Source organism: Pararge aegeria, chromosome 20 (genome assembly GCF_905163445.1).
Source record: "Pararge aegeria chromosome 20, ilParAegt1.1, whole genome shotgun sequence".
In the NCBI taxonomy this organism is placed as follows: Eukaryota; Metazoa; Arthropoda; class Insecta; order Lepidoptera; family Nymphalidae; genus Pararge; species Pararge aegeria.
The window spans coordinates 2,110,517-2,131,646 of NC_053199.1; the positions used below are offsets into that span (position 1 = coordinate 2,110,517).

The 21,130-nt window shown below is 37.6% G+C and overlaps 2 protein-coding genes across 3 annotated transcripts in view; one reads left to right on the plus strand and one right to left on the minus strand.

Annotated features, from left to right (window-relative positions):
• Window positions 1–6: 6 nt before the first annotated feature.
• Window positions 7–14,067, minus strand: LOC120632629 (zinc finger protein 26-like). The gene is made up of 13 exons (XM_039902573.1): window positions 13,728–14,067; window positions 12,567–12,701; window positions 11,904–12,248; window positions 11,538–11,723; window positions 9,941–10,078; window positions 8,982–9,109; window positions 8,426–8,500; window positions 7,222–7,354; window positions 5,758–5,891; window positions 4,597–4,738; window positions 2,961–3,080; window positions 1,763–1,960; window positions 7–594 (listed from the first exon to the last, which is right to left on the minus strand). The coding sequence occupies exons 1-13, from the start codon at window positions 13,833–13,835 to the stop codon at window positions 400–402; spliced, it is 2,037 nt and encodes a 678-aa protein (XP_039758507.1). The 5' UTR covers window positions 13,836–14,067; the 3' UTR covers window positions 7–399.
• Window positions 14,068–17,311: 3,244 nt separating this feature from the next.
• The window catches only part of LOC120632482, a 31,675-nt gene continuing 27,856 nt past the window's right edge, over window positions 17,312–21,130 (plus strand). For both annotated transcript variants that reach the window (XM_039902268.1, XM_039902266.1), the window contains exon 1: window positions 17,312–18,825. In XM_039902268.1, coding sequence (XP_039758202.1) covers window positions 17,871–18,825 — 955 coding nt within the window. In that variant the 5' untranslated portion in view covers window positions 17,312–17,870. The remainder of the gene's footprint in view (window positions 18,826–21,130) is intronic.

Sequence of the window (21,130 nt, forward strand, 5' to 3'; positions counted from 1 at the left end):
TTGTGAGTCGACTGTTTATGTCCTATTTTTGTTTATAAAGACTAACATGTCTTACAAATATAAAGGAAGGCATTGCAAGGAAACTTGAAACCCTCGTAGCTTTAGTTTCAAGTTTACGAATATGGTTATCGCCTTCATCGCACTACCGTGTTCACATGTCTCATGTAATGTACGCATCAAAAGTGCCATCTATGGGCCTACTTGAATAAAGATATTTTTGATTTTGACTTGGTTACCAATAAGCTAACTGTTTTAGAATCGTCTATAGCGGTTTCATTTTATGGACGTAGATAAAGTCTTTTTTGTAAATGTTTATAATTAGGTATTAAAACACCCCTAATTATAAAACAGTTGCATAAATAACTATTGCATTTGGTCCGCGGATAAGTTGGCAGCACTTTAGTATAAGAACTGCGGAACACTATGCTGGTCTTTGTGCGCTTGTGTCTTGTTTCTTCGCTCTAGTCTTGAGCGGCTGATGTAGGGAGAAGGTTGCTTGAGATGTACAGTCGCCACGTGCAGTTTTCTGCTGTTAGACTGAGCGAATGCCTTGCCGCAGACCTCACATTCATACGGTTTCACGCCTGTGTGGCTCTGGAAGCAAAAAATATACCACTTTATTAAAAAAAAAAAAAAAAAAAAACGTGTGTGTACTTATGTATACGCGATAGATGTTATACTTCTTTGGCGTAGATGGATACAAAACTTTTCAAAAATTTTATCATTCACCTTATTCTGCGTTCGTAGAAAAAACTACTCTAACAATAGAAAAATGTATTTAATACATTGAAAGATTTATTATAACGCATTATCTAGTTATCTCATTATCGGAAAACCAAGTTTCCACTTTAAAATTTGAGATTTTTGTTTGTACAAATGAATCAATTAAATCGCCGAATGAGCCCGCAGATTTCAACAATTCAAAGTGTACAGTATCAAAACTTTGATTGAAAAACAAAGTTGTTGACTATAGCTAACTTCAGGGTGACGGTTTTTGTGACGGCGCATCGTAAAAATTTACTCTCATCATTTTTCCATAACGCGCCAAAAGAAGTATAACTTCAAAAAACAGCTGTATCCCGCGTTTTTCGAACGCGTTTATTACATTTTGTAGGGTGAAAACTTCTTTTGGCGCACCGCACACGGATTTTTCTTATTATTGATTTTTTATTTTTTTTTTATTCTTAACAATGCATACAAAAACAAAAAACACAATTAAAAATTTATAAGAAAAAAAATCCACCAATCCGCTTGCGGGGCTTTTGAATGCCCAAGCAACCGGCGGTCAGGGCTCCAGAGTGAGGAACCTCCTCACAATACGCGCCGGTTCAACGACTACTGCCTTCTGTATCCGACCCTTGATCCAACAACCAAGCGAAAGCTTCTTCAGATGCTGGTCGAAGCTTTTTGCGAGAAGACCATTGACTGAAACGACGATCGGAACAATAACTGTCGACTTAACATTCCACATGGCGGTAATCTCATGAGCAAGGTCCCAGAGTTTAGATACTTTTTCCTTTTCAGCTTTCACCAGATTATTAAATTTATTATTATTATTAAATTTATTGCATACACAAAAACAAAATACAAAGAAAAACACATTTACAAATAGAAAATAATAAAAAACTAGTTTAGGTGTGCAAATGGCTCTCCCAGACAACCTTTGGCGAAAGTAGTTCTTATAAGGAACGGGTTGGTGCGGCAATAAAAAATTCTACTCACATAAGAATATTGCAAAGTAAACTACATATCGTATGCTCACCCGGAAGTGCCTGTCCAGGGCTCCTTTGCATTTGAAGGCCTTTGCGCACACGGAGCAGGCGTGCGGCCGGTGGTCGGAGTGGGTCTTTTCGTGCATCTGGAGATTGGTGCGGTTGAAGAACGCCTTGGGGCACTGCTGACACTTGAACGCGCGCTCCTCGAAGTGCGTGCGTTTGTGGTACACAAGGAAAGCGTTACCCTGCAAACAAATACAAAATGGGTTCATCCTTTCGGACGCTACGATGTCACAAACAGACACACACAGAGAAACATCAAACTCATAAATAAATAAATAAATATACTACGACAATACACACATCGTCATATAGCATCAAAGTAAGCGTAGCTTGTGTTATGGGTACTAAGATGACTGATGAATACTTTTAAGACTTATAAACATAAATACTTATAAAATACAGATAAACATCCAGACACTGAAAAAAATTCACGTTCATCACAGAAACATTTTCCAGTTGTGGGAATCGAACCCACGGCCTTGGACTCAGAAAACAGGGTCGCTTCCCACTGCGCCAATCGGCCGTCAAACGTCAACTTATATCAGTCGATGGTTAAAAAAAGCATGAATTATTTTCGGCATCGCATTGGCGGTATGAGAGCCGTAAGATAGTCGTTTGCCGCGATTTACAGCCTCAGAAGAAAGTCGCAGATTCGACAGCTGATTGGCGCAGTGGGTAGCGACCCTGCTTTCTGAGTCCGAGGCCGTGAGTTCGATTCCTACTACTTGAAAATGTTTGTGTGATGTACATAAATGTTTTTCAATGCCTGGGTGTTTATGTGCATAGTATATATTATTTATGTATATTATTAATAAAAATATTCGTCAGGCATCTTAGTACCCATGACTTTATTATTTCTAATATCAACACAAATATTTTTTTTTTTTTTATTGTATACCTACCCTCGTTTTTATGTTTATTTCTTGTTGTGGAATAGCGGCATCTTCTGACACAGGGGTAGTAACCCTTAAAAGAAGGCTCCAGCCATTAGCGGTTACAGTAATTTTATTTACCCAAATAAACAATTTTTATTTTTTTATTTTTATAACACAAGCTACGCTTACTTCGGGGCTAGATGACTATGTGTGTACTATCGTAGAATATTTATTTATTTAAATCCTGTAATTTCCTAAATTATTGTTATATGCATTTTAAAAATGAATAAAAAAGTCAGTAACTCACCCGGAAGCTCTTCCCGCAAATGTCGCACACGTAGTTCTTCTGTATGGGGTAGTTCTTGTCGGGGTGTGCTCGCCGGAAGTGCGACCAGTACTCGCGCGCGTTGGGTATCTCTTCCGCACACTGAGAGACATATTCATCATCATCGTATCAAGATATATGGGTTGATATTATCAACCCATTACGGGCTCTCTACAGGGCACGGGTCTCCTCCCACTATGAGATGGGGTTAAGGCCGTATTAAGAAAATTAAGATTAATTTGCTATACTCCGCGAACAGCGATTACGGCCTGCTTCTATCCAATAGATATATTGGATAGAAGCATGCGAAAAGTGGGTTCCGCAAAGTATCCATGATATATTATGAAAATTAAGCTTAATTTGCTATACTCGGCGAAAAGCAGGGGAATCTGTATTGTGTAATTTATAATTTCTTCAATCCTTATACTCCACACAAAACTGATCTTCCGATTTTCAGATGTTGACTTCACAATGAATAATTGTTTAGTCTCTAATTGTTAATCTTAACATTTATTCATTGTAAAGTCAACATCTGAGGATGCTCCGGTTGCGGAGCGAAACGTGCGTAGAGGGTACATTGCCGAAGATCTGTTTGGTGTGGAGTAGAAGGATTGAAGAAATTATAAATTACACCACACAGATTCTCCTGCTTTTCGCGGAATTTTTATAGCAAATGAAGCTTAATTTTCATAACATATCATGGATTTCCGCAAAGTAAAGCCTGCTTCTATCTAATAGTTAAGGCCGTAGTCGACCACGCTGGTCAAGTGCTGATTGGTGGACTCCACGCACCTTTGAGAACGTTATTACGAACTCTCAGGCATGAATGAATGAATGTACATACACTTTTATTGCACACCACAGACAAAATTCACAGAGATACAGATGCAATAGAGCATAGAGCATTAAGGTAGAAGGTACAATTTGGAGGTTTTATCGCTATATATAGCGATCTCTTCCAGGCTACCAAAGACATACGAGAAAATGCTATAGGCAACAGTACAACATATGTATAAGTAAGATATAATGATTTAACTATATAATCATAAAAATGGCATGCAGGTTTTTTTTTTATTCCTCTACAAGTTAGCTTTCGACTGCAATCTCACCTGGTGGTAAGTGATGATGCAGTCCAAGATAGTAGCGGGCTAACCTAATCGGTTTTTACGCGACGTCGCGTATTAAAATATTCATCAGTCCTCTTAGTACCCATAACACAAGCTACGCTTACTTTGGGGCTAGAATTCGATGTGTTTTGTCTTAGTATATTTATTTATATTTATTTTTATAACTTCTTTTATAATAGTAATTTAGTTTTTTTCCGTTTGTTTCTGTTTCGGCTTTTGTTGTTAATTTATTTATTCGTTTTTATTGATTCATTTTGAAAATTATTAGTTCATAAGCGAAATTGCATTTAGTGTTTACCTTTAAACGGTTTTGCATACTCTGTGTTATGTATATATGATTTTTATTTATGTGAAATCGCTGGTGGACCCAATAAATAAATAAATAAAAAGCTAGACCGATCTTGATGAAATTTTGCGTGCATAATATTTTGTGTATTCAATAGGTTTCTGGTTGAATCTGGTCCGCTCGTGAATGACATAAACAGGCATACATGTTCGCAGTTGGTGGGCCAGGAGAGCGACGTGGGTTTCTTGCCGTAGTTCTTGGGCCGTTTCTTGGCGTGCGAGCGTCGGTGGTGCACCCGCAGCGACTCCGCGTCCGGGAACGACTCCCCGCACATCCTGCAACCCTTGCTGGGGACCAAACAATTACTGGTTACATGTATCATGAAAAAGTTTGTTTACGATTGAGAAAATTAGGCTCAACTTGCTTACCTTCTTGGGGTAAGAAAGGTATAAAAGGCACATTTGGCGAATTTTTCACAGCGTCTTCGCCGGCGAAGACGAGTGCCCGATTTCTGACGTCATCCGGACGTGGATCCTTGCCACGTTCACGGGGGCGTTCGGACTAAACAATGATTAGTCCAAAAGTCCAACAACAGTCAGATTAACGTCGAACCGAGCCGAGATCCGAGCTCTCGCAGGAGGCACCCTCGGGTCGAATTCTCCCAATCTCCCCCCGATGTCGTCGAGCCCTAGAGCTCTTCTCATGGCGAGCTTTCGCGCTCGCCCCACTCCCCCGGTTACGCCGTAGCAACCCCTCAGGTGGTTCTCGACAAGAGTCCATCCAAAAATCAAATCGAACATCACTTAATAATTATTCATTGTGAAGTAAACATCTCCTGAGGATGCTCCGGTTTCGGAGCGAAACGTGCGTAGAGTGTACATTGCCGAAGATCTGTTTGGTGTGGAGTATAAGGATTGAAGGAATTATAAATTACACGATACAGATTCTCCTGCTTTTCGCGGAGTACAGCAAATTAAGCTTAATTTAAATAATATATCATGGATTTCCGCAAAGTAACCCCTGCTTCTATCCAATCCTGCTTAAATCTAAAGAAGCATATTTATTTTTCCATACAAAGTAATTAAAAACATTAAAAGTGTTTACTTATGACAACCCTATTGAAGATAAAAGACTGACACGCGCATAGTACCTACACCACGCGACGCGTACATAATAAAATGAAAGGAGTCTTTTAATTTTGCATGTGGCGCTGTATCTGACTTCTGTCAGTTAAAACTATGGCAGTGGTTTACTCAAAAACTATTAGCGTTTTCGTTTTACTGATAAATCTCAGAGACTGTAAATAATGTATCTCTAAAGCCTGTGAAGTATTATTTCAGTTTTCATTTACACGTTGTATACTTACTTGAAGTCCATACTTTGCGTGTGTTTGACAGAAGTGACCATGTGTCTCTTGAAAGCTTCTACTGATACGAATTTGACGTCACACTGCTCGCAATACGGCGCGGTATCTTTCTCTCCCTCGAAACCTTCTTTCTCCTGTCATAAATAACATTTTGTCAAACACGCGACTAAGGCGCCTTTTGTTCAACAGGGGACTGTTATAAGGCATTGAATTAATTTGAAACGCCGGAAAGTTAGAGCAAAATGGAATTTTGCACAATACTGCAGTATGGACTACTTGCGAAAGTAGCGGTCTCCACATTACCGAACTAGATGGCGCCACAAAAATCCTGCATCGCACTAGCGAAGTGTTCACAAAAATTTACTAAATATATATACCACTTCCAAAAGTATGTGTTCGGACCTCGGACCCCGAGCACGACCACCCGCTCGGAGGAAGATCTTCTTATTGTTACGAACGAGCGTATCACCATAGCTCCCGTACACGTATATTACATATAAATAAATAAATAAATAAATATACTACGACAATACACACATCGCCATCTAGCCCCAAAGTAAGCGTAGCTTGTGTTATGGGTACTGAGATGACTGGTAAATATTTTTATAAATAACATACATAAATACTTATACTATACATATAAAAACCCAGACTCTGCAAACAGTTCATCACACAAACATTTTCCAGTTGTGGGAATCGAACCCACGGCATTGGACTCAGAAATCAGGGTCGCTGCCCACTGCGCCAATCGGCCGTTAATATAAACAGATATAATTTTATGAAATAATTAAAAATTTCATTAATAACCAATGTACATGACATTGAGTTGGTGGGTATTTTGCTATAAATACGACTGCATTATCGATATACTCCAGTCCTACATAGACTCGAACGATGCAAAGATACCTCCCGGTGTCTTAGTCGTTTATCAATAGCATTGCGATGCGTCGCCACGGCCTGTATCGCAACGCCAACAATCAGGTTCACACACACACACACGCACATAAAAACACACACAAATATAAATACATACATACATACATACAAACACACACATACACCTGCAAAACAAATTTATATATGTATATATAACTTAATATAATAACTATCTTGTATAAGCAAACATATACGCGAGCACAATTACCTATGCGACGCAAACTCACATACACTCAATCATCGAAACAACTATTTAAGGAGAGCACTGTCGTCTGTAATACAGGTTTTTACCTAAATCAGGGACAGTAGATGTTAAATGGCACCATTACATACATTTATTTACATACACACCAATATAATTTGTGAGGCACGCATTTGTTTGTATAAATATTATAATATTTACTTTACATTTTAAAAACTGTATGTACCTACATTCTTGTGAATAAATAAATTATTATTATTATATTAAGGTTTACCCTCGCCTATTGATGTTTTACGGTATATAAAAAAAAGTATCAATGTACTCACAACCACATCCTTGTGCATCATAGTTTTGTGCATGTTGAGCCCAAGCTTGCTGACGAACGAGTATCCGCAGACGCCGCAGATGAACTCCGAGGGGTGTTTGATGCGAACGTGGCTGAGGTACGAAGTCCATTTCCTGAAGTTATACATAAAAAGTAAATGCCTTTTAAATCAGTCTTATAGCGACTGTAGCGCCATCTAGTAGGAAAAATTGTTTCGATCTACTTTTTCAAAGGACCATATTACAATGAGACACATTTGAATCAAGAGATAAAACATTGCTTTTGTATAATTTTTATGTTTTATACGCATTTTAACTTTATAAAACTGCGTTACAGTAATTTTATAAAGTGGGTAAATAATTAAACATTTGATTACTAACCAATGTTCGTGACATTAAATTGGTGGGTATTTTGATATAAATACGACTGCATTATAGATATACTCCAGTCCAACATGGACTCGAACGATGTAAAGATACCTCCCGGTGTATTAGTGGTTTATCAACTGATTATATTACAATAGTATTACAATAGTACCGTCGTGACCACTATACATGCAACTGGGTCGAAATATCGACAAATACAAAAATATTATCGTGGTATGTACCCGTTGAACTATATTTAAGAAATGTTGATTGACAACGAAAATTTTAGTATAATATCTTTAGTCATCAACAGTTCTTACTCCTAATCCACGAATCCGAGAACGTAGCAATAATTGGTATTTGCTGCCAGATTCGACTGCCCTATACTGTGGCACTGTGTGAGAGTAGCAATCGGGCGAGTGTAATTTTGTTTATTTCTTTATTTATTTTTATTATTTAAACTAATCAATACTAATGTAACGAGTGCGTAGCGTGAGACGAGGAGAGGAGAGGAGGTGGGGACGAGGGGGAGCTGCGGGGGGAACAATAATATGGCGGCAGGCGCTCGCGCGGCGGAGAGAGAGTTTGTTGAGTTTTAGTTTTTGTGGTGATTAAGTAACACACAGATAACATAAAATAAAAGTCATTGTTGATTGTGTGCTACATAAAACTCTTTTATGTGTTCCCGGCTATTAAGTTACACTAATTTAGTGGTTAAGGAAAAATTGTGACTAATATACTAACAATCTATGGATGGAAACGTCTGAATTAAATGATTATTATTATTTATTATAATAATAATAATAAACTTAATAAACATAAAAATATAAATAAACTTACGTTGAAATCTCGTCGCAATGCTGACATTTGTATGTAACGCCCTTGTGCCATCTCTGATGTTGCTTCGCTTGGGTTCTGCAATTTAAAAAAAACTTGCAAAGTTTTGATACCATGGAAGGGGGTTAGTGGGCAGTGGCGTGCACTTCATACATGCACAAAAGCACTGCCTACCCTAAAATTTATATAAGTATTGCACGTATAACATACAGGAAAAGAAACAGGAGTATACGGTGTCTTCATTAGACATGCAAAGGCGGCCTTATTGCTGCGAGCAATCTCTTACAGGCAACCTTTGTAGACAGGACTAAGAGCAAGAGAACAGGATAGTGCCAAGAGTGTTGATAGATATACATAAACACCAAAATGTATACATAATATATATAAATAAGTAGATTTTAATATATAATTTAAAACAATAATAAAGAATCCATTTTAAATGCCTTCACACAAAGAGAAGTAGTAGTCCTTCAGTCTTTGTATTTGAATTTTGAATTTATATAAATGACTGAATGAGGGTTCTGTGTGTTCTTAATTCTATGACTTCAAAAGGTCTTACGTAGTCTTGGACACGTAAGTGCAGGATTTGCAGGCGTATTTCTTCTCGTGGTTGGCGGAATGCTTTTGCAGCGTCCGTTTCGTCTTGAAGCGGAACTTGCAGATCGGGCACTCGATGTCGCCTGCGCTCTGGATTAAAACAAACTATTCACAAGGCCATAACGGCATGTATTGCCTAGCCTTGTGGTTGGGACTTCAGTCTCCCATGTGGGGTGACTGAGTTCGATGCCCGGACTGAACTTGGTCACACCAAAAGGGATGCTAAAGGCTATCAGTACTTGGACCTTGCTCACGAGATTACCTGTCAGTCAATTCAGTCAATGATTGTCGTTTCAGTCAATGGTCGACTATTATTTATTTTATTATTATTATTACAAACAATATAAAATCATCTTACTTACATCGTGGGGTGGCAGGAACAGATCTCTTGTAAAGATAGGCTTTTGTTTTTTTTACTTCATATAGTTATGTTTGTATCACAATTCCTGGTACATAAATCCGTATCCCTACTAATATTATAAATGTCAATGTGAGTTTGTTTGTTACGCTTTCACGCCAAAACTGCTTAACCGATCCTCATGAAACTTTGAACACATATTTTTGGAAGTGTTAGGAGTAATATAGGATACTTTTTATCCCTACATTAAGCTCGGTTCCTTTGGGAGAGGGGATGAAAGTGTTTGACGATTTTACACCATAACTCCGACAAATTATAACCGATTTAGATAATTATTTTTGTACTATAGAGGTTATAATATGTGTTCAATTTTGCCAAAATTTTGTGCAGATCTGATGAATGTAGTTGGAGATAGAGGACAGAACTCCTCAGCGGACAGCAGCAAACCCCTCATTTAAGGCTTAGCGATACTGAATACTTGAATGCCACATCAAAAAACAAAATCAAACGCAGACGAAGTCGCGGGCAACAGCTAGTCATAAATAAATACACTTTTAACTCACGGGATCGTGTTTGCCAATGTGGTGCTTCCACGCGTCTGCGTCTATGAAACCCTTGAAGCACAGGTTGCACTGGTGCAACGCGTTGAGGTAGTTGGAAGACTGCTGACGCTTGCTGATCTCCTCTTTTTGATCTTCTTCCTGAAGAAACATGTGAGCTAAGACGCTGGGTATAGTCGAGAAGCGGTGATAGCTTAGTGATTAAAACTTCAGCATACGGCATAGGTCTTCGAAAACCATCTTCTTATACTTTCTGGCAAGCAACCTGCGATAGTTCTATGTCCATCAAGTTTGCTAGCGCTGAAAACCGTGTTACCAAAACGTCTATCGATTCTGTTTGCCTTTTGAATTATTTATTGCGCACACAAAAACAAAAAGAAACTATAAAGAAACTTAAAGACGGTTTTATCGCTAAAGTGATCTCTACCAGACAACCTTTGGTGAACTAATTCCTAAGGAACAAATTGGTGCGGAGACAATGCTGTTGACGAGAAATTTGTGTACTATAAATCCGACACCTCCTTGGGAGTGTTGCTCGCCCTACCGGTAGTAAAACAAGTTGCCGGATTTCAAGACTATCAAGTCCTTACCGTCTTTTCGGTGTTACCAAAACGTCTATCGATTCTGTTTGCCTTGTTTGTTTGTTTCAATTATTTATTGCGCACACAAAAACAAAAAGAAACTATAAATAAACTTAAAGACGGTCTTATCGCTAAAGTGATCTCCACTAGACAACCTTCTTTGAACTAATTCCTAAGGAACGGGTTGGTGCGGCGACAATGCTTTTGACCAGAGATTTGTGGACGAAAAATCCGACACCACCTTGGGACTGTTGGTCGCCCTACCGGTAGTAAAACAAGTTGCCGGATTTCAAGATTATCAAGTCCTCACCCTCTTTACGGACTTCAGATAATCCTGTGCGTTTGTTACCAGGTTTATAAATATAACAATAATTAACCACTCTTTAATGTTACACACATGAAAAATAGTTTTTCAAACGACTTTTAAAAACGTTACGCAATTCCGAGTCTGACACAATTAAAGAAGAAAGTAAAAGAGTTTCTACTAATATAATATTTCCGGTGCCGGTTTAATTACAGACACATGAGGCTTAACACCTACGCCTCGGGTTGTTGGACACAGGGCAAAACTTTGCTGGATGTGTTCCTTGCATGATTGTTGCTCTGTTTATAGATGGTTTTTCACTTACCATCAGGTGGTATATCTGCTTGGACCGTGGGGTCCGGAGGCACGAGCTCTTTTCAAAGAACTATCGAAAAGGGTTATCGAGTCTACCGGTGATCCTAGAGCGGGCAGTTACCTTGGCCAACGAATTAGTTTGGCCATCCAAAGGGGCAATGCTGCCAGCATCTTAGGAACTGTGCCTCGCTGCGGTGGTTTCGAAGACGTTTTAGATTTTATTTAGTTTTAAATAGTTTATTTTAGGTTATATTTATAAAACAATTATTTTAAAGAATACTTGGTCAATTAAATTATAATTACGAAAAAATAAAATTCGTGCGAGTGATTTCGTATTGAGGAAAATTGTGTGTGCAAAGTTGACCCGAAAAGAAAATTAGTAAAAAATGTCTTTACTCACCGATAACTTGATAATAGTGCAATAGTTCTCCAGATCAATGTCATCGGTGAGTACTCCACCAGTGTTCTTAGTTCTCCGCGTCTTCTCCACATTCTTCAAAGTTTCGTCATTCTTTCTAGGTCTCCCACGTTTCCGCTTAACCAAAACCTCTGGTACGTCTTGGAGAATTGAGCTTTCCGCTGCAATCTGTAAATGACTTATAAGTTATTCAGTTCACGAAACAAGACATCTTGAAAGTTTATTTCAATAAATAAAATGTTTTATACCACATAAAGCTAAGTAAATTAGCTAAGTAAGCTTTAAAAGTATGTTTTACTTAATATAAGTCAAGTGCTGGCCGTTGGTAAGTTTATAAAAGGGACTCACTTCAACTTCCACATCATACTTGAACTGCTCTTCACTGTCAAACTTCTGGTCTGGTAAATCTTTTCTCTTTTTGCTCTTTCTTCCTTTTTTCCCACTCTCTTGTTTCTTCTCCTTATGTACAGATAAAGGCTCGTCCTCGTCAGTTGACAGCGGTGTCATATCATCAAATCCATCTTCAAGTTTAATACTTTCTTTGTCATCAAAATAATTGTCTGAGATCTCAAAAGGTTCTTCTTTGACGGATATTTCTGGTGCTATATTAATACAAGGGATTTCACCAATGCCTATGTTATTGCTTAAGTGATAATTATGTACGTTGATCTGTTTTATATTGTCAATTGTTATCTGTGGACAAAATTAATAACGAATTAATGTTTACATTGTCCCTTGACTCTTAGTCCCTTGACTACCCTTGAACAGAATAAGAAAAAAAAATGGCATGCTCCCTTGAGCAGAATAAGAAAGACCAATTCCGGCATCAAAAAAAGTCATTATATCACTGGTGAGTGTTGATGCCATGGTCTTTGGACTGAGCACTTATTGTACCATTAGTCAAGAAGAAGATAAAACCGTTAAATTGAGTTCCAAAAATGGTTGACAGTTGATCTCTAGAGAAGCTACAATGTACCAATCTTTCTTCCAAATTTTATGAATCACTGTTACCTCTCCACAAGAATTCAGTACACCGGTCAAAGCCGCTTGCGCTCTCAAGCATTTTCCCTTGAAGAAATGCAGTTTTCGTAACTGTGCAGCGCACATGTAGCAGGCGGACACTGGCAAATATGATGCTGTAAGTGCCTGGAACATAGAAATATGATTAAGGACAGTATAGAAACCAATCGCTCATTTGGCGACATCATTACATCAGCCGATTGACGTGGATATAGGGCTTTTGTAAGGAGTTCAGGGCTACTTATTTCCAGGGTCTCCCAGCAACTCTTTTGATGTTATCTGTCCACCTTGTTGGGGACTGACCAACCCTGTTGTGTGTTGCCTCTCCAGCAGCTAGGGACATTCATTGGTTCTCCGAGCTATGTACCTTAGCCATCACTATTTCAACTTGGAAACTCGCTGAGCTATGACAGTAACTCTGCTTCTTCTACAGTTCTCCTCATTTCTGTTTAAATCATGGGGAGATAATCATGGCTGTTTCCAACAACAACAATAAGAAGGTAATGGCATTTCATAGCCTCATACCCAGATGCCCCTACCAACCTTGGCAGCCAGCTAGGCTTTTAAAATGTGATGAATGGGCGCAGCAAGCCAAGTGGATTTCATCAATATGCGTAAATGATATAAGCTTATATGTGGCTTAGTGACTAAGGGTTGAATAGATAAATCACACAGGTAAATATAAAGCTTACACATATAGGACTATCAAGAGAAATAACCCACCACAATGCTACATTGCAGGTTGGTGGGCTTCAAAGATTTTAATAACAGATAATATTGATGAGTATATTTTTCAATCTATCGGTAAAGATGTACTGACAAGCAAATCAATGTGTACATGTTTAAAACAGAATAGAATAAAATAAAATAGAATACATTTTTATTGCTTTAACTGTGCACATTTTAGGGGTTTTTATGAGTTCCAATCAACAGCCATAATATGTTGGAACTTGACTTAATCAACAAATATCAAAACTTTGCGTTTGTATGTTTGTGTTTGCATAACTGAAACAGTAATTTATGGATTGACTGGAATTTTTTACACAATGTTGAATTGTATTTTAAGAGTGTTTTTTATTGTTTCATATATTAGACGATTCGTAGCTCCGGGTGGGTGTCCGATAGTCAGAAATAAAAATAAGTCATACTCACATTATCCCCAACTAAAAGTTTATAACAAGTTTCCAATGGGTAAGTATAAAGGTTATGCATGTTTACATCCTGCGCAAGACATATCCTACACACCTTAACGTCTCCCATTGTATAAACAATAGTTTTGATTCATAAAACTTGAATAAAACAATTTAAAATCATATGTTCGCGGTTTGTAAACACAAGTAGACTTAGAAAATAATTAGAGCTTCTACATCACACTCGCTTCTGGAAATATCACAAACATAAGCTTCCAGGTGGCATATGATGCATCCAAATTATTGGAAAAAAATAATAAATACAAGTTAAATAATTAAAATCACAAGTTAGATTATTGCATTGAATATTTTTACAAAAAATGCAACAAGAATGTCTAATTCTACACAAGACGCCAAGCTGCCATTTTTCTTGTTGACATGTTGAAATGTCAGTTACATTTGACGTATAAAATGTTGCCTTAATCTGATGATTACCTAAAGTAACGGTAAATTTAAATAGATAATTCAAAAATTATGGCGAGTAAGCTTTTTTGCGAGAAAAGCTTTTGAAATAAGTGCCGATTACACGATATAAAGAGCACTAAATCAGTTAGTTAGGGCCCAAAATAGTAGTGTAATTGCAGTTAGTGCAGATTACACTGAATACCATTTCTTTAGCACTAGTTAGGTTTTCATTTAGTGCCCACATTGATTGTGTAGTCTAATCGGCAGAATCATTAGTAAAAAATCTATCAAATACTTTAATAATTGAACAACTCGAGTAATATATAACTAAAGGAATTTTGGGGTGAATTTACAATAAAATTATGAAATAAGGTTAAGTTCCACAATTCAATTGCTGTGCTAAGCGATTTAGTGTTCCGGTGCGATGTCGCGTATACACCGATTAGGGCCTGTATGACTACCACTCTCCCTAACCGGTTATGTAAAGCCATGTAGTTCGAAAACAAATTGTATCATTTCAGATTCACAAATATTATAAATGAAAGAGTATATTAACAACACGGTTGCTAAACAACTCGATCTATTCAGTTGTTTATTGGGCGAGTTCATAAAGGCAACTACGTTTTTATTAAGTCATTTAAATTTTCAGTTTTCTTTGTTTTTAGAATTGGCTTATTCATCGCAGTAGGTTAACCCTGTAATAATAAATTAAGTTTTGTAAATTATATTTCTTCCGAACACTTATAACACGAAACTTTTATTTTTTACGTCAAAGAACATGGTAAATATGTTTATCCTTCAAATTTGTGATCTAATCATATAGTGAGTTAATGAGTTTATAATTACAACTATCTAACACAACTAATACAGGGATGCTGAAATTTCAATCTAAGCTAATTTAAATTACACCTATCTTTATTTTAAAAAATAACAAATCTTATAAAACAAAGATAAATTACAGTGGGTTACACCGTTAATATTTCGTAGGGAACTAGCAATACTTTGATCCCTCGTAGTTGCAAATGTACTACTAGATGTCGCTAGCAGTCTTTTATATCGATAAAACTTATAATTTAACTCGAAGAGTGGAGACTGAATCCGAAGGGACTGGATTCTAATCTCAATATTTTTCCAATAAAATGTGTTCGTTCTAGTATTTACATACATTGTTGTGTATTTCTTTCAGAAACTTTATTTATTTTACTTACTAAAGGCTCTTATTAGAAAGAATGAAAAAAATTGAGCCAAGGCCTATTTTTTCAAAATTTTTCATGTCTTTTCTCACATTTAATTAACTTTATATTTATCTTTATTAAAAAATGAGCCTTTAAAAAAAAGAAAAAAATTTAGAGTTTTTTTTACTCGTAGGTAACCATATTTTTGATATTGAAAAACGGACATTGGTAAAATATTTTGTACCTTGTAGGTACTTACACTTACTAGCTTACCCGCAACCTCGCAAGCGATTTTCTTTTTTTTTACGTTTCCGCGGCGAGGCCCAGTGAGGATTGGTGGTTAAAGGATATAATTGCGAAATCATAGACATGCACTTAATTCGATAAAACGAAAATGCGTTACGATAAAGAAAGAAACACATAAATGTTTGGGAGAATGATAATGAAATAGAATATATTACACATTTTGTTTCCTTTCTGATAAATAGCCAGATTCCAGGCAGCCACTTATGTCCTATTTTTATCATAAATTAATTATCTTTGCACATTGCGCGTCTCTTACGCCTTTCCACCTCTCCGAATTTTGGAGCGCATTCAAGATGTGATTGTTTTCGCTGCTCCATCGTGGCATGTTTGCAAACTTACTTACTTGTGAAACCTTGATCCAAAGCGTAGCAAGAATATTTCAAAGGAATGTTGCATATATAAATAAAAAAAACATTATCATCTGAAGGTTTAATATGCCTCTCTGTCATACTAAGTATGCAGGAGATAAAAACATCGTTTGCATTTTAGAAAAGTTGGCATTGCTTCGTGCAATGAAGTGATTGCCACTGTGCTATTATGTTTTATCCACTATAGATCGAATTATGTATACATACCTTATGGTAACGGTTTTTGGTATTACTTAGGTACTTACACTTCAACAGCATCTTTACGGTATAACTAATATATTGTATATTAGTTATACCGGAGGGCGATTTGTCCTTAGTCAAGCTAAAGTTATGGTATCCTTACACTACATATGAAAAATAAGCAAATTGATCAATTAAGTAATCCTTGAATATTGTTGTTTTTAATTTCTCAAATCAACTGCCACATAATATGGTTGTAGGCATTTTAGAAAACAGATAAGCATATTATCGTCATACTAATACGGAAGTAAGCAATTAAAATGTTAATTTATGTTTATGAAAGTTGACAGCAAAATATAATGAATGGGTATCAATTTTGTTCCTGAAGTAGGCAAAGATAAATTCATCAAAAAAAACCGCTATGTTGTATGTACCTACTTCGATTCAAAGTAGGTTAGAGGTGCTTACGTAAGCTCGTAATTGCATTTTGTACCTACCTACGTTCTCTTTACGTTCATAGTAAAATACCTAAACATTTGACATCTACTTTTTACTTATCGTCCTCTCGCTCACTCTCGCAGGGGATTAATGTTCGTGGAATGCGCGCGTCGGATAGTCTCGGTACGCATGTCGTTAAGGTTGAAATTATTATTCCTACTGCTGCACGTTTAGTCTCTATACTCGTGTGCATAAGGTTGAATTTAGAATAGAAAAACTATCGAGACCTTCCTTACCTCCATAGAAAACGATTTCACGAGACTATCCATAGTGACTACCTACTTTGTAACAGTAGGTACATTCATAAATCTCATTTATTATTTAGTTTTTATCAAATTAAAATAAGAAAAGACCTTATTGGCACTTTTTATGGTCCCTTATGGTTCAAAATATTTCTCTTCTTTTGGGGTGGTGGTGGTATTTAGGGTTGTCCAAAAGTAGATGAATAGTTTCAGAACTAAAAATGAAAAGTCCTTGAGAAATAGTCTCGTGGGGAGTGCGGCTACGTCACAGACGGGATTTTTGTAGGTATGTATATCGCTAGGAATGGCTCGATTGGCCAACAAAAGCCTTGTCGGCGGCCATTTTGTTCGATGCTGAGTCACCAAAAGGTGAAAAATGTACACGAACCGCACTCCCCACGAGACTACACAACGGTATTGGGCATTTCCCTCGTGAACACAAAATTTGGGTTTCATGTTCCCTCGACCGCAGCGTGGTAACAAAAATATTTTTTTTGAGAAAACCAGAGGAAACTTTGCATATTAATTTGATTCAAATGAATTTAGATCTGCCGGGTAAAGTGAGAAATTAAAAGTTGCAAACGTCAAGACGGATATAAACAAATTAGCCGTGAGACCCTCAGGTCGGGCATACACGCGTAAGCCTATCAAGTTCACTCGTCTTGTGTGTGATTTTAATATTAACTGATAACAATTAAATAACCCATAGTGCGCGCTGTGCATCGGTAATCTGTCAAATAGTGCGGTGATAATTCGATGTGTACAAATTACAATGTTTACGATTGGTGAATACTGCTGAATATTTGAACGCAAACTGTGTGACCCGTGAGTGCCAAGTTCCAAGGGACACGATGTAGCCGGAATTTATAGTGATTATGATCGGATAAAACTGTGCAAAGGTTTAATTTACGGAATTCATAGACTCGTCAAAATGACTGACGGTTTAGTTACGGTGAAAACCGAGCGGCCTGATGAGGCCGAGATCAGGGAGTTGGCGGCGAAAATGGTGGAAGCCAACAAGGCGAAGGCTTTGGCGGCGTCGGTGGCGGCGGCGCGACCGCAGCCCGGTGCCATGCTGGGCGCGGGACCCCCCACGGTCGGTGGGCAGATGGGGATCCTCAACTTCCTCTCTAGGAAACCAGGTGCCCCGCAGACTACTGATCAGCGACCGGTCAGTGACGACAAGAAGACCCCAGCACCCGACGAAGCGAGTTGGAAAGGCCACTTCGGCTGGGACCAGCTTGGGAAGTGTCACATCCCCTACATCTACCGGTCCAGCGAGAAGTACGTTGCCGTCCGGATGGTGGAGATCAAGCTCCTTAACAAGTACCTGAACTACCTGCACGCAGACATCTACTCCTGCACATGCATACGGAGTTACTACATCACAGAGGTTGAGTCCAGACTCCTTAACGAAATTAACAACAGGCATTGTGACGGTCAGTTTGGTCGCGAGCCATTCACACAGAAGGACTTGGTTGTGAGGTTATCTGATGCTGGGGAGTTTTACAACTTCCTGGACGTGTGCTACAACAAGTTACTCCGTGGTACAACGAACAATAAAGACAAGTGTGGTTTTATTAGGATTAATAAGGAATCTGTGGTTCCATACACAGTGCGGGACTGTCAGAAGTTTGTGCCGTTATTCTACTTTGAAGGTGAAACAGACAACTTGAAGTTAAAAGCGGACCAGCTGAAGGGGTGGGACTTATCATATTTAAAGTTCTGTTGTAAAGTGCAGGGGATTAGGAACGAACTGTTTGCCAGTGAGACATGCTCTGTGATTAGTTTGACAGACATCAAGAGTTATTTCCCGCCGGGCACTGAGTTTGAGGAGTACTGGCCCAACAAAGTTGTGGACTCGCAGCTCCTGATCTCAGCTAAGGGTGAGCTTTATTTGAAACTTAATTTTAATGAAACATCTAATAAGAAATTATTTCCCATAAAAGCTTTCTGGTACTAACTAGTAAAATACAGCAAGTTTAAATCATACACTAACATTGTTATAATATAAGTTTTCTTAACAAGCTTTTTAGATTATAATTTTGGCTCCAATGTTATTTGTGCAGTTTTAGCTGTATTCTGTATGGTACCTTATTTATAGATGAAAACTTCTATACAGTATTTTAATTTTATATTATGATCCTAAACCTCATGTTTAAATAGCATGATGAAAGATTGTCTTTACAACAATTTTTTCTCTATTCTGCAGCTTTGCAATTTATTTTTTGCACTAGGCTGATTGAAATTCCTTAATTTTACTTGGGCGAATTGACTAGTCGCTCATTCCATGTTCATGAAAGGTCTGAGGTCTTTTTAGCTATGAAAACTGTAGGTTGCATGCTTATGGTGGCCTGGTATTTTGGTTTGGTAGCATATGCTACTGAACAACTTTTCCTGCTTTACTGTCTTGATAGTAAGGTCTTTATGTATATAGTTGTTTCTTTTGTGCCACAGTAACATGTTTCCCAGGGTTTTGCATTGGTAGCTCTCCATTATTTTCACATTATTGCTGCTGGCTAGAACCCAAAGCAGGACCCCACATGTCTATACTTGTTTCAAGATAATTTTGTAAACTGCACTTTTGATATTATGTGACATTCTATCACTTCATTCTTTTGATTTTGTGTTTTCCTATAAGCCATGTTCAAACTTCCTCATTTTGGCATCTTGCTGTTTTGTCTCCTGAGATGTTTTTTCCACATTAGTCTTTGGTAAATATTGAGTTTTATCTGCTTCTGTAATGTCTCACTGCTTAGTGGAAGTGGGTATGATATGGGACAATTTTCTCTGGTTTGCCATTATTCTCCACAGATTCAACCGTTTCTCAACATTGGCAAAGTGTTTCTGCAAATTTGCAGATGGTATGACATGTACTGACAGCAGGTCAGGTTGGCATATATGTGGCTGTGGTGGTTTTATCTTTATCAGGTAGATCTGCTGTGAATATTAGGTAGAGGAATGTGCCCAGGATACTACCCTGAGGCCTCCTGATGAAATATTTTCATGTAATTCTGATTATTTCTCATTGAAGTTCTCTTTGAAACTTCTTTATTGAGGTATGACTGTAGTATATTATAGAAAAATGTGGTTGACTATTTTACTTTGTAAAGCAGACACTGATGCCATTCTATATCAAAGGCCTATCTGTTGTGTAAGAAAATAGCTGAGCAATATATAGTTATTATTTGTTGCATGTGACTAACATGATGTGCAGAGGGTGGGCTCGTTCTGTAGTCTTTCCCCAAACTCAAACTGATGATTAAGGCAAGGTTTCATACTATTGAAGATTATTTTTCTAGCAGCTTTGTCAAACGAGGAAGCCAGTTAATCAGACTTTTTTGGTGGTTTTGCTTGGTTTTGGGATCACAACCACTCATGCTATTTAATATTGAATTGGGTGGCGATCCTAAGTGTTCAATAGAGATACTATGAAAATGACACTATTGTTGGCATCAATGAAATTGTATCCAGCGGATTTTACCTGCTGTCAGTCTTTTATGTCCTTTTTTAACTCAAGTGGAGTGACACATTTCCATGGTGGACACATATGAAGCAGCTATTTGTAATTACTATTTTATTACATTACTTGTTCATGTAACTACTAGTAAATGACTGAAATACTTTAATTAGGGTTTGGCAAGTGCTAAAGCTTTTTCCTCGTCTGACCTGGCATAGTTTTTTTTATCTTAATTTATGTTGTGGCACTCTATGTTCAGTAATTTGTGTCTATTGATGTTCAGTTTCGTAAAATGATTTTGGAGCTTGGAGTCTTGCGTATTTGCAAATGTTGTAAAATAAATTAGAAGCTCTGGCTTGTCTTCTATATTTTTTTTTATAAAAATGGATTTATAAAATATGGAGCCTGCTTCATGGCGTATTGGCCCTAAGGCTCAGTAGGTCCAGGCCTTGGTAGCCAGACATTAGGCGAATTATGACAAAATATCACTAATAATAAGAAATAGCTCTCAGTACCTAAATATTCTAAAAGCTCTTGGGGCTGCCCTAGGGTGACCAAGACCGTAAACTGTCCGTCCGTCCGCCACTGCCAGACTCCATACTGAAATATTAAAACCATTTTGCGTCCCGAAAGCTCGAGGTGAGTATCGCCCACTACACAAGTCAACACTTATGTTATAAATGCGTTAGTTTCTACTGTCTGTTTGTGACCTTCTGACGTTATAAATCATG

Excerpts from the sequence above, each read along its gene's own strand:
- LOC120632629 (XM_039902573.1), bottom strand. The coding sequence starts at position 13,835 with ATGGGAGACGTTAAGGTGTGTAGGATATGTCTTGCGCAGGATGTAAAC. Across the intron at positions 10,079-11,537 it reads GCACTATTATCAAGTTATCG|GAAGAAGATCAAAAAGAGGA; the intron begins GTGAGTAAAGAC and ends ATGTTTCTTCAG. Across the intron at positions 8,501-8,981 it reads ACTTACGTGTCCAAGACTAC|AACCCAAGCGAAGCAACATC; the intron begins GTAAGACCTTTT and ends TTTAAATTGCAG.